The sequence below is a fragment of the Chroicocephalus ridibundus genome, chromosome 6, assembly GCF_963924245.1.
Source record: "Chroicocephalus ridibundus chromosome 6, bChrRid1.1, whole genome shotgun sequence".
Classification (NCBI taxonomy): domain Eukaryota; kingdom Metazoa; phylum Chordata; class Aves; order Charadriiformes; family Laridae; genus Chroicocephalus; species Chroicocephalus ridibundus.
The window spans coordinates 4,737,619-4,751,543 of NC_086289.1; the positions used below are offsets into that span (position 1 = coordinate 4,737,619).

The following is a 13,925-nucleotide window of genomic DNA, read 5'->3' on the forward strand; positions in this document are numbered from 1 at the left end:
TTTCTGGCATTCCTATTACCTAGATTACTTACCCACGAAAACATTTAGACCGAGAAACTATTTCATCATCTATTCTGATAAGTCATTTTTACATAACTATCACTGAGCACCCGTTATTGTGTCCTGGCATTCAGAGTTGTATAAATTTGGTTAAGGGCTGCACATCCACGGAAGCTAACGTAGACCATCCCACTTCTACCCAGGGCAATCAGAGGTGAGAGTTGCTCCAAGGGAATACGTCCAGGACTGGCGAAGTTTGGTGCTGTCTTAAAGGCAAAGCACAAGTTTTTTTTGCTGTAAAGGGAGACCTCTCCTAACATCTTCCTGGTGTGAGGAGGGCAACGGAGCTGGCGAGGGGTCTGGAGCACAAGTCTGGTGAGGAGCGGCTGAGGGAGCTGGGGGTGTTCAGCCTGGAGAAAAGGGGGCTGAGGGGAGACCTTCTCGCTCTCTACAGCTCCCTGAAAGGAGGGGGTAGCCGGGGGGGGTCGGTCTCCTCTCCCAAGGAACAGGCGACAGGACAAGAGGAAATGGCCTCGAGTTGTGCCAGGGAAGGTTTAGGATGGATATTGGGACAAATTTCTTCACCAAAAGGGTTTTCAAGCACTGGAACAGGCTGCCCAGGGAAGTGGTGGAATCACCATCCCTGGAGGTATTTAAAAGCCGGGCAGACGCGGTGGTTTTGGCAGTGTTGGGTTGATGGTTAGACTCGATGATCTTAAAAGTCCCTTCCAACCTAAATGTTTCTATGGTTCTAGGATTCTACCTGTTCCGTCAGTATCAGAGAAACTTCATCTGGAATGAATTTTTTTTGTTGTTGTTTCTTTATTTTCTGCTAAATATCTATTTCCTTTAAGTTTTGTGATAGCAAAAGGGCACCGCTCTTTGCAGCAAAGGAATTGGGGATGGTGGTGCTGGGCTGACAGGGTGGGCCGTGCTGTCATGCTGCAGTCTTGCGTCCTCTGTTTCGAACCTGTTGATGGGACAACGTCTTTAGAAAGCCTTGTTCTGTTAAATGTATAGCCGTGATGTTACTCTGGTGCTTTATTACAGAGGACGTAGCATTTCTAAAATACTTTTGCCTGGACAGATCTGCAGACTAAGCCAGCTAGAAAAATACCCGGTTTGTGTTTAAATAAGTTACATTACTTTGCAGAAAACAGTCAGATCTGATCAACAGATTAACAGAGGATATAAGATCGTTGCTTTTTTTTACCTCCTATTGACAGGCATAAATGACTTCAGTTATCTGCACACAAACTGCTTTGAACTGTCCATCTACGTCGGCTGCGACAAGTATCCCCACGAGAGCGAGCTACCCGAGGAATGGGAAAACAACCGCGAGTCCCTGATTGTCTTCATGGAACAGGTATTCGACAGAAGAATAACTTCTGAATAACTTGAGGACTCCTTTCGGATCGAAAGGGAGTTTAAGGTTTCTGATATTTTCTTTGCGTCACTAATTACATGATATTATGTGATAGAAACCTTACCTACAAGCAATACTGGCATATCACTTCAGCCAGGCTGTTTTAACTTAGGAAGGCAAAATAGTGAAGGTCGGTAAAATTTGACATGAGTGCAGAGCTTGCTAAAAATGACAGAAAAAACCCAAACCCTTACGTCTGCTGCTTTATCTGCTTGTTTCATCTGTCTCTCGAATTTGATGCCTCAGGAATTCTAACAGAATTTGTACACTGGCGCAGAAGCAGTTAATGCCTAGAAGGCTGAAGCTGGGTTAATAACGGTATTTCAAAATTGCATGAAGTAGGAATGGAATACACTTAATTCACACATGGAAGTAGTGATTTGTTGTGTGTTCCTAATGATGGTACTGTTCATTGCTGTGTCATATATGCTTGTTTGTTTATTCTCTCAATAGGTCCATCGGGGCATCAAGGGCATAGTAAAAGATGTGCATGGAAAGGGAATCCCAAACGCTGTTATTTCAGTAGAAGGTGTTAACCATGACATTCGCACAGGTAAAAAAAAAAACAACAAAACAAACCAAAAAAAAACCCAAAGACAAAACCACCATCAGTGCAAATGAACAGAGGTATGGCTTAAAAACAAAATACAGAACTTTGGACTCTTTTCTGTGAAAAACCAGCAGATAATATACAGTCCAAGCAGCGTGTTGCAGAAGGAGTGGGACATGAGGAGGGAATCACTTCTTCCCATGGTTCAGCGTCGTAGACAAGAGCAGAACCATGGCTTTCCTCTCTGCTCCTCTGCCTCTTTCCACATCCTTTAAAGTATTGAGCAAATAGCCTTTTATGTGCCCAAAATCAATAGCCTGAGTAAGGTTGTGTCTAAAGAACTCTGTTGCTTCTTTTCTCACGTAAAGGTAGTGCAAATCTAACACAAAATAATTATAGTACTGTAAAACAAGGGTGCAGGTAATGCCTTGGTGGGCGAAGGGTGTTTCTTTGGCTGTTAACAGTTACGGGACTGTGAATGTGTTGGAGACGTGATTTAGAGCCGTGTCCAGAGGAGGAACAGCTGTTGCAGGGAAGGGGGAGTTTCACAACCTGAAGAGTCTCCTGCAAAACATCACAGGTTTATAAAAGATCGTTTAATGGGGCTCAGTGGAGACACTGCTTTGTACGGGTGAATCTCAGCCCAGAGAATTTCTTTTCAATATGTATAATTTGAAAAAAAAAACCCACACAAATGGATATGTGCCCTCTTAGCACGGTCTTGATCTATGCCCAGACACAGATATGTATACTCAGAGTAAACTCTAAGCCTATTTAATGGCTGGAAAGTAGTTATGGCACTAAATAAAGAACTGCTTTAAATATACACTAGCAACTACAAGATTAATAGTAATACCTGACAATTTTTGTTGGCAGATAGCAGGCGGGATAGCGTCCAACACCCATTGCGTTTGTGTAGGGACTGTATTGTGATTTAAGACATAACGGTCATCTTAAATAGAGAAACAGAGGGGACAGAGCAAGGAGAGGAGCACGTGGAAAGAAATACCCAAACAAGACGTTGGCAGGAGTCTTTAGTGACGGCAGCGGCGCTGCCTAGCACGCAAAGTGCTGTTTGCAAGGGGTTAACAAGGTTTCTGTTGGATGTTTACGGAAAAGTAGCATCATGGTGAATAATCGGACAGAGCACATTGTCGTGTACTCGAGGTTTGGTTCAACGTTAGAAACAGCAATGCTAATTTTGTGTATTTTATAGGTCCTCTCTGACATTCTGGGTCTTTCATTAGCTGCCACTTTGACTTGCTTTGGTACAGTATGGCACAATTTGTCATGTAAACTAATTTCAGGCTGTGGAATATCACAGAGCTTTAGATAAGAGACTTCCAAATCTATAGTGTTTGCTACAGTAGATTATCTGAGCCAATAATAAATCTTGGAATATCTAACTTAGTTTACATTAATTTTATTTCAGTGCTACCATGTCTCTGTTGTAAAAGAAAACATTAAACGACAGATATTAAATTAGGCAATAATGATTCTGCCTTAAATATTTCAAAACGGGACCACTGGGAAATGATAGTGGGAATGACCAAGTAAATGCAATAGGTGATTCGTCTCCAGCTCTCGGTACACTGGATTGCCACGTGAAAGAAAATGCAACAGTTTAAAGACAGCAAAAGTGCACCTGGAAAGGAGCCCAGGTGGAACATGTAATACCTGTCCCAGAATCCACCTTGTAGCACTTGGGGAATCTTACGGCTATTTACATCCAGACTTAAAGCGGAGCTTCTATGGCTCAGGGCCATCGGCAGTTGTTAGCAAAAATAAAAGTACTTATTTCATTCTTTTAAATTCTTCTTTTTAATGAGGCGTGTTTAAGCTGACACTCTGTTTGGGAATCACTTTGTAGATGGGAACATAAAAGCTCTCTATCTTGTTTTATATTATACAGATAACAATGTATGTCTCATTAGTCTTTGAAACTGAAGAATTTATGTTGGAGCCAAAAAGCTAAAACGATATGTATAACTCCAGAGAAAGAAGGCAAATTGTCAGCAGTCTTCTTTCATTTATAGCTTTTTAAATGAAAAATGTATCCTTTTAAACCTCCGAGTTGCCTTGATATAAAAATAGGCCAAGCAGGAGAAGAATTATGTGCACTATCTCTATTCATATAACTTTTGTTTAAAGTGAGCGAGGCTGTAAGGTATCTACCATTTCTTTGATAACATTAACGTGGTCGACTACCCTGTAGAGCCAGACAAAAGTTGTCTGTAAAGGCCTTCTAATAACATTTACTTGTTTGAGAAAATCTCTGCTTCTTCCTGTGGGCAAAAAAAAGTGCGTGGAAAGCACTTTTTTTTTTAACTTTCTCTTGGATGTACAATATAACTTATGGGAAGAGGGGGCTGCTGACACTAAGCTGACAATATGAATAGGCTAATTGGAGTCATTGATTCTGAGAGAAAGAGCTTTGTGGAAAATTATTCCATTTTCTCTTGATGCAGATGTAACTATTGATTAAGTAAGTCTGAGTGATTACGTGTTGTTACGGTTAGATGTGGGCTGTGCTCTACGAGATAACCTTGGGAAAAGAGTTCATCCGTGGGATGACCAAAGGCACCTGGACATGTTTTTCCCCATGGTGCAAAGGCAGTTTTGTGGCAGTTTTGGGAATCTCAAAGCAAATCTCGATGAAGAAATGTACCATTCCCTTCTAGTGAAACACTCCTGTATCACAGCTGGCACCAGAGCCCAAAGGAAGAGGCACGTTTCTGTGGGATTTTTTGCAATAGAGCATTAATAAATTTAATTTGGCACCTTGTTCAGAGAAATTTTTATGAATATTTTGGTAAGTTTCGTATGGTTTCAGTATACATTATGTAACGAACCCCAAAGATTTTGAAGCAGCGTTTAGTAATATTTAATCACGTTAGTCTACGCTAAGGATAATTCTGGTATGATAACTCTCCCGGCTCATTCCTGGCTGCCTGCTCAGCAGAGAAAAGTTAAGTTTTAGCTGTTACACGCATTGGGTGTGCAGCACTATGGCTAGATCTCCTGGATTTTTATAATTTTTATTTATGTAAACTAATTTTATATGATTAAATAAATTTTGAATTAGTAAAATTTGGTACATTCAAGTGCAAATATGACACTTAATTGTAACAAAGGTCTGTCCTATCGGGCTCAAAGACTATTCCTCTTAATTGAAGGGTTTATGGAGTCATCTGACACAATTTATAATAATACTATCTTCATATTTTTATGCATTGCTATTTTATCTAAGAAGACATGACAAATTCTTTTCCAGGCCCAATAGGAGGAGATAGATGCAGTCTGCCTCCAACCTGCTCCCCTGGAGCCTATTCTTTTAGCAAACCTATTATTTACTAAATTTATCTGTATTTTTAATTGTGTTTCTCTTGCCATCTGCTCTGAATTTTTTTACCTACTGCATTTAATCTGATTTAAAAAAAAATAAAAAATCAATCCTTTTAGTCTGGTATTAAATTCTGGGCAATGACAGCTGACAGAAATACTAATGTCTGCTGACTTGTAAATGGGAAGGGGTTAAAGTGCATCCTGCTAACAGTTTAATATCCAGCTTTGAAATAATTTTTCGGTGGTGTGTGAATGTCTAGATGTTCTCCTGGCCTCGCGTGCAGGGTTGTGATGAACCGCCTGTTAAATGTGTCAGGAAAATGTGGGTCAGTTTTGAAATCCAGGGGGTGAAGCCGAGCTCCGAGCAGGGATGCATTCACAGCCATGCACGGGGTGATGCGAAGCCTTTTGCCAGCCCTCTAGAATCTCCAGAGCATTTACAGCTAAAAATGAGCCCTTAGGGATAAATTCAAGACACCCGGGCAGCTTCGTGGTTTGTGTTTTGGTGAAGGAGCCAACGGACACAACAGTAAGGGAGAAATGAATAGAGAGCTTCTAAGAGAGCCCTTCCTAAAAATTCCTGAGTCCTGAGATACAGAAAATCTGGACCTTGATCATCACCCCAAACAGGGTCAAATTAGCTGAAAGAAAAACCGGAGCCATCTGCTATGCAAGAACTAACCCGATGGGGTCTGCTGCGTGCACAATATTTCACGCTTGCCCCCAGAGGCTGCCGTATCAGGTTATAGTTGATATTGCTGTTTTGCTAACACTTGCTGTTTGCAAACATGTTTTTTATTTTACCAGAGCCTAAATTAAAACCCTCTTTCTTTAAACAGAGGCTAGCTAGTCTGATCTTTTCCCAAGTATAATATTTTTGTGCAAACCATCTTTAGTTTTCGCGACAGGCTGCATTGCAAGGAACCCAAGGCTAGTGAGAGTAGGGCTGTCAGTTCTCATCAGTGCTTAAAAAAAACAATTCCTCTTCATACAAAAGGTGCTGCATTTCTATTTATACATAGAACTGCATATTTGAATATGCACTTCCATTCCACAGTGGGTTTTCCCAGGGCAAAGTGCAAAACTATTTTTAGATATTAGCGTTTCACCTTTTTCAGCCCACAGCTGGGCATACTTGCTAGTTAAAATAATATTTGAAAAGAAGTTTAAAACCGTCCTTAAGTACATGTGGGTAACCTGAGATCATATATGGGATAAAAGAAAACAGAAAGTCCCAATTCAATAAGGTGTTAAAATACATCTCGCTTTATGCGGGGGAAGTTGAGTTGATTACAGGAGTTCTGTTCATGCATTTACAGGTAAGCAAGTGGTTAAATACCCTGACGAATTATAGTTTGTAGGAAAATCAGTGTAATAAAACCCAATGTAAGATTTTATAGAAGGGGATATTTACTTAGACCTCTAAGTGAGTCGACATTATGCGTTCACATGTTTTGCATACTAAATAGTACCAAAACGCATGTGTCCAGGCGGTCTGGCCAGGATCGTGAGTGCGATGTGGGTACCCCACTGGGGTTCCTCTTGATTGCTTAGTTACAATTAGTTCGGGGAACATCTTTTATACCCCTCAGGAATCACCAACGTTACAAGGGTGACCATTTGTCTCAGGATCTTCCTGACTTCAGCAGACAAAAATCTTAGACCAAATTGAAGGCTGTTGTCCTTTTTTCATCATTTCACAGAATCGCAGAATCACAGACTGGCAGGGGTGGGAAGGGACCTCTGGAGATCATCCCATCCAAGCCCCTGCCAGAGCAGGGTCACCCAGAGCAGGTGGCACAGGAACGCGTCCAGGTGGGTTTGGAATGTCTCCAGAGACGGAGACTCCCCCACCTCTCTGGGCAGCCTGTGTCAGGGCTCTGCCACCCTCACAGGAAAGAAGTTTTTCCTCATGTTGAGATGGAAATTCTTGTGTTGCAGTTTGTGCCCGTTGCCCCTTGTCCTGTCACTGGACACCACTGAGAAGAGTCTGACCCCATCCTCTTGACACCCGCCCTTTAGATACTGATCAGCATTGATGAGATCCCCTCTCAGTCTTCTCTTCTCCAGGCAGAACAGACCCAGGTCTCTCGGTCTCTCATCCTCTCCTCATAAGAGAGATGCTCCAGTTCCTTGATCATCTTTATAGCTGTCCACTAGACTCTTTCTTGAACAAGGGAGCCCAGAATATTGGAAAACTTGTTTGAGATGTGTTTTCCTGTAGGTTTGGCTGGACGAGGAGGGGTATGTGTGATGGGTGGTGGCTGCCTCATTGACACCTTCCTGGTGTGAGGATGCTGCGTTGCTGCCTGTGGTGTCATCTTATCTGCGTGGAGCCATTTCTGTATTCTCATAAACAACACCTTCTTCAAGGAGAAAGAGCCACTGTCCTGAAAACCACCTCTTTTCCTCCCAGGAGCCGATGGCGATTACTGGCGTCTTCTCAACCCGGGGGAATACGTGGTGGGCGTGAAGGCGGAGGGCTACACCGCCGCTACCAAGACCTGCGAAGTCGGCTACGACATGGGAGCTACCCAGTGCGACTTCACCATCTCCAAAACCAACCTGGCGAGAATCAAGGAGATCATGAAGAAGTTTGGGAAGCAGCCCATCAGCCTGTCCATGCGGCGGCTCCGGCAGAGGGCTCGGCAGTGGCGGCAGCAGCGATAGACCTCAGCCCGGCAGCCCACGGCGTCCACGAGCTCTGCTTCTATCAGCCTGGCGGTAGTCGTAGTGAGAGTTACATAGCCCACCTCTTCATGCATATTTCTCTGCACGAGGCCTTTCTGTTAGTGGAGCTGGATGAATAGCGGAGGGTTTTCGGTCTGGCAAAAAATCAGAAACAAAATTCGAGTTGAACCGAAATAAGCCCCGGCTTGAGGGGGAGAGGTAGGAAGAATGTAGAAAGATGTTTTGAGTTAACCTGGAATGAATTTTTTTGCTTGTTTTGGGTTATTTAATCCTTTGTAAATTTGTTTCCTTTAAAAATAGACAAAAAAAAAAAGGGAAAAAAAAGAGATACTTATAAAGGAGAAGTGTTGTTTTGAATGAAAAACTGAAAAATGTTTCTAAAGTATAAAATTGGTATATTTTTGCAATTCAAAAAAGCTTTGACACTCTATGTTTTATTCTCATATGGGAGGAAAGCTGAGAGGGGAAAACTTCTGCTGAAGATGATTAAAATTTGTGTCAAAATTTCAGTCCCCCTTTCCCTGAAAGTCCCCCTTTGGACAAGCACCATTATATTTGGGGAAAAAACCTGAAGCGAATAACCCACCTTAGCTTTCCTGCTCGCGTTGTTTATATTTAAGGATGTCTCGTGATTCCAGAGTTTAATGCCAGGAGTGTTTTCTCCTCTGGCTTTTTAAGGCTGCTTTTTGACTCCGTGAACTAAACCTAAGGAAAAGGGCATGGAATAAGGACCACTGCAGCGCTGTGGCACGGCGTCCCTCCTCTAACCTGGGAGAAGGACTTGAAACAAAGATTTTCTCGTGGATGCAGACAGTTTTATCGTGTGTATGAGAGGAGAGGCTTGGTCGTTGATAAGTGCGTAGTTCAGAAATGCAGTGATATCATCTTTTCTTCTTGATTTTTGGCCTGCCTATAAGTGCCTTTTGTGCTCATGCACACCTTGTGCCACAGTCTTCTACAGCATGCCAGGGATTTTGTATTGCTCTGCGTGGTCTGCTCGTCTTGCCTCTGCAGCTGGTGCTGTTTTTCTGGCCTTATGACTCTATGGGAGCAGGATTTGTGCTTCTTTATTGGCTTTTAAGTAACCAAATTGTACGGCAGGATAGGATTGAGGTTCAGGAAAGATGCAGATTCGATCAAGGAAAGAATGACCTAAATAAACACTGGACAAAGTATCAACTGGTAAAAATCAACTTTGCTCCCTTGGCTTTAATGTTACGACCTTAATCATAGCAAATGAAGGGTCAGCTGCATGATTGTAGCCAGTCAAGAGTCTGTGATTAAATAAACATCTCTTAATATGCTTGGTAGAAAGACTGCGGCGTACACTTCCAAATGCAATTCTACTTAAAACATTTTAATTGCTGTTACAGTTTTTGCCTGTTTGATATGATTCTTGGAAAAGACATTCACCAACATATCATTCAAAACTGTGGAAAAATAAAGTGCAAGTAGAAAACTTAGGGTAAAAATACCACGTGCCATCTGTATTAAATCTTTTTTTCTTGTCAACGAATCTTGTAAACACATAAAAGGCAAAAGACTGCGGAATGAATAATATAATCATGAACCTTTGCATAATAAATAGTCATATTCTTAAATTTCTTAGACAATTCCAGCCCGTGCTTGTTCTGCAGATACCATTAAATAACAGCAATGTGCTTGGCAGAAAGGGCTCAAAGAAAATACAAGAGTGCGTACATAATTTTCTATAACTGAAATTATGGGACCCCGGCTCCCAGTCAGCATCATTTCAATTAAGTAACAGAGGTAAACAAATAATCCAATCATCACATTAGCATTTGGAATTACATTTTACTTATTTCACTCTATTTACCACCCTTACAACATTCTATAGGTCATATATTTTTGTATAGCAAATATAACAGCAACTTGTCAAGAAGGGGTTTTGGCAGCTGCGAGGGGATTAATGATGTCTTTGTGCAGGTAATGATGTGAAATAATTTTGGAATATGGAGTTATGACAGCAGACAATTTGTTAGCGGTTTAATTGGGCTTGTTCATTGGCATATGTAGATGTTGTTACCGCCACAGCAGATGAGGGCCGCACACGGGTTTTTATGTTATGAACTGATGGAGTTTCTTAGGTGGCTTCTCTCTGGAGTCCCACGAAGGCTACGCAGCCGTCTTGCTGGGGGTGGCTGGCACGCGCAGGTAAACGAGAAACTAACCAGCCAAATTTAAATCACTGCGATAATCAGATTGAAGGTGGAAACCACTATCTTAGTCCTGGCAGGTCAATTCTTTCTACTTTGAAATAATGCTTCAGGCTGAGATTTATGTTAACAAACCTAGAGGTCCCTATGCTTGGTTCTCAGGTATGAGGTTAACTCAACGAGAAGTTCGTTTTTTATTTGATAGCAAGAAGTGGATTTGATGGGAAATTCTTCAATGTCTATTAGTTAAAATTAGATGGACTCTGATTGCTGAAGACCTGAGTAACATCAGATGCTGAAGACAGTGGCCTTGGTGCTCTTTACTGGTCCTGACTAGTGCTTACACGTACTTGGGCACAGCAGAACTATGACTAATGCAGGTGACCTTACTCCATTTTAGTCCAGGCATTACTAAATAAATGGCCTAATAGCTGTCAAGTGTATTTGTCTGTGCAATTATTTGTTGATTGTCCAGCACCTTTACACCGGAAAACACTCGAGTTGAAAGTTACTAAGAACTTCAGACGTGTGAATATCTCGTGCTGAGATCAGATGCTTACGCCTGCCCTGAATCTAATAATACTGAACCGATGTGTGCTCTATTTACTGCTATAGTTATGCACTTGGGAGTTTAAATGTTGATTTTCTTTGCAATACATAGTACTGCTATTTAACCTTTAGACAGATCGAAACCACAAACCAATAAACTGGATACCAGTGTTTTCTATTTATCTACCTTTTCCATGCCTTTAGAACAGATAATTTTTTCTGAATTCTCTGCCTTTAATCTCTTTTCCTTTTACTGTTGTAGGAAAACAGGCAACCCTGTAGAAACGCCAGGAAATAAAACTTGAGGATGGGTACGATCCTTTTATAATCACAGATGCATTTTAGCAGCTGCTTATATGAGGACGTTGCTAAAGTTTGATCATCCCTGACATAAAAGAAAAAAAATACAATCCCTTCCAAGTAATAAGAAATTCAGCTGCACAGTCGCACCCACACAGTAAAGGTTAAACAAATAAAAGGTTAAAACGGGACATATTCCACTCTCCTTGATAATACCAGCCATCAGTCATGTGCTCCCATGCAGAGCCCTGACAATCATAAAGTACAGTGGGAGCTGGATGGCTTCTCCTTGGCTACCTATGTCATGCTGTCCAGCTCTTCATTTTTTATCCGTTTAATTATCGTATCTCAGCTTTTCTCATCCATCTCTAGTAACTACAAGTATGCTAACCTCTCAAAGACAGATCTCGGTATCTGCAAATCAGCCTGGGAATGCTAAATCCAGTAAAATTTTATCTACTAAAACTATATCTACTTACCCACATTGGTACGAGTGTAGTGAAACCTGGCAATTTCCAACCCAAATTTAACCTGCTGCAGACTGTTAGAGCATCTGAGTATCCCTTTTACCAGGAGGCTGAGCTCTGTGTGGGTAAAACACACTGATAAAAGCAAATGTAAATGAAGTTATTGACTACGCCGGTGAAGAAATGCAATTTTTCATCGGCTATTTTAAGCCTGTCACATATTTTCAGCTTCTGTCACCAACTACTTTCCCTTCTTTTATCCATGTATACTTTGTGGGGTTTTTTCCTCTAACTTCAGCTCATTATTTTCAGTGAATATGGGACATCTTCCCAAAGCGTGGATTGACGGAGTTATCCAGCCAGATTTACTCGCCTCTTTTATCGTGCTATGGTAGGTGGTTGACCTTTTTGAGAAACACCGGCACAGAGATGAGTTAACTTGAAATAGAGTACAAGTGGTTTCACACCAACGACTTTCCCTAGTTAACCTTTAAAAATTGGCATATACGATATTCGCTATGGGTCTGAAAATGCCCGAGTTTGGAGGCAAATGTGCCTCTCTACCATTTATCTCTGTAATCGATCTCGGTGTGAATTCAGTTCATAATACCATGAGCCCAAGGGAGGAGGTATAAAAGCACATCCAAGTTGTATAAATTGTGGTAGCATCACCTCCTGCTGCAGTACACTGCTGTGCCGGCATGGAAACACCCCAGGACAAACAGCTCTGTCTACACCTACCAACTATCCGCAGGAGCCCAAAGAAGCTCTATTTCTTACTCACTAAGAGCATAAAACTTCCCAAATGTTGTTTTCCTGTCTTGCTGGAGCAGTTGCACACATGGAAAGAGGGTGGAAAGAGGGTCAGTGATTTTTTACAGTTGATTTCATGGATAATTTTAGTACCACTTTCACCTCTGCCGCTTTGTGCTATCATGGTGGCAAGCAGTTTTCTCAGTCTCAGTCCTTTTCAGTCCTAAATAAATGGTTATGAATGCTTTTTGGCTTCAGGTGATCAACTTATAGAACTTTTAGATCTTTATTCTGGTATTTCCTTAATTTTCCAAGTTTAAATCACATCTATACACTTAGCCTAATGTGCTTACTAGTCTTTAATTTCTTTTTAAAGGTCATTTAGGTTGAGATGGCCTTTTTATATTTCACTGTGACACTATAATACGGTTTTCGAGCCACAAAATTTATGTTCAATGAAGCCATCACGGTGAATGCAATCTTGTGCCTGCAAGAGTAAGTCACTAAATAACCATTCTCTGCCCTCTTCCACTGATATAATCACCGTTTTACAGCACGCATAGCCAGTTTAAGTCTAGGTGAGACTTAGAAAACCACCAAGTCCACATTCAGGTTTGCAGGACAATTTCTGATGAGTTTTTGGGGTAGATGAGCTCTTCTCTTAACTGACAAGTGACCTGATTTTATTTTGATGGAGATGTGGATTACTGCTTCACGGGAAAATTTGAAGCACTGCACCCACACTCATTATCCGTTCCTTGCTCATTTGGCAGAAAAAGGACATTTTTACGCTTTCCGTAAATTTCAGAGGGGCTGTATTGACTGGACAATTTTGGGTATAGCATTTCAACTTACGACTACCCGAAATAAATACATTTGTCAGTAAAAAATGCCGAGAATGGAATTCTGGAAAGCCCATGAAAAAAGTTTAGGCAGTGAACATAAAGGTACTTTATAGCTTCATGTTTACATACTTAATCTGCCTTTTCAGTTATATGAGGGCCTTTAATCATCTGCTGTCGTGCCAGGCTCACAGAGGTTAAAACCACCTTCCCCTCCCCTGTGTCTGGTGGTTTGTTCAGGCTGAATTAAGCAATATCCCGCACAGTTTTCTGCTCAGGCTGCTTTGCTTGACTCTCTTTACTAAACCGATCTTCAGAGACCTTTCTAGCACTTATCTCTCCCCATTAGCCAGGCTCCCAGATGAAGGTCCCACCTTCTTCTGTGAAGGTCATCAGAGCACGGCTGGAGTGCCAGCATCCCGTCTGGAGATGGCACTCGGGCTCTCGAGGTACATCAGCGCTTCTGAAAGTAGGGGGTTTTCAGCAAAATACAACAAATTGCACTGCTCTGCGGATGCCTGCTCTTTTGGTTTAATATTATTCTTAAGAGAAGGCGCGGACAATTCAGAAACTCTGTTTTCCTGATCAGGACATAGGTAAAGAAAAAGTTGAAGGACTGAGGAAGAGCGAATATTGAAGAAAAATAAGATGAAGTGATAGGTCCATACGGAATGCTTTGCATTTAGAATTATGAAGCCTTTATGAAGTTATAGATGTCTTTGAAGTTGTCCTGCAACGCCTGCGAATTCAATGTGAAAATGAGCACTTTTCACCAGCGGATTAAATAATAAATCATTGTGCCCTTCACTCCATACCGAGGAATTG

The 13,925-nt window shown here is 41.5% G+C and overlaps 1 protein-coding gene across 1 annotated transcript in view; it reads left to right on the top strand.

The window, feature by feature from the left end:
• Positions 1-10,896, top strand: part of CPXM2 (carboxypeptidase X, M14 family member 2) — an 82,426-nt gene extending 71,530 nt beyond the window's left edge. The window contains exons 11-13 of the mRNA XM_063339552.1: positions 1,227-1,366; positions 1,880-1,979; positions 7,738-10,896. Coding sequence (XP_063195622.1) covers positions 1,227-1,366; positions 1,880-1,979; positions 7,738-7,991 — 494 coding nt within the window. The 3' untranslated portion in view covers positions 7,992-10,896. The remainder of the gene's footprint in view (positions 1-1,226; positions 1,367-1,879; positions 1,980-7,737) is intronic.
• The last annotated feature ends 3,029 nt before the right edge of the window (positions 10,897-13,925 follow it).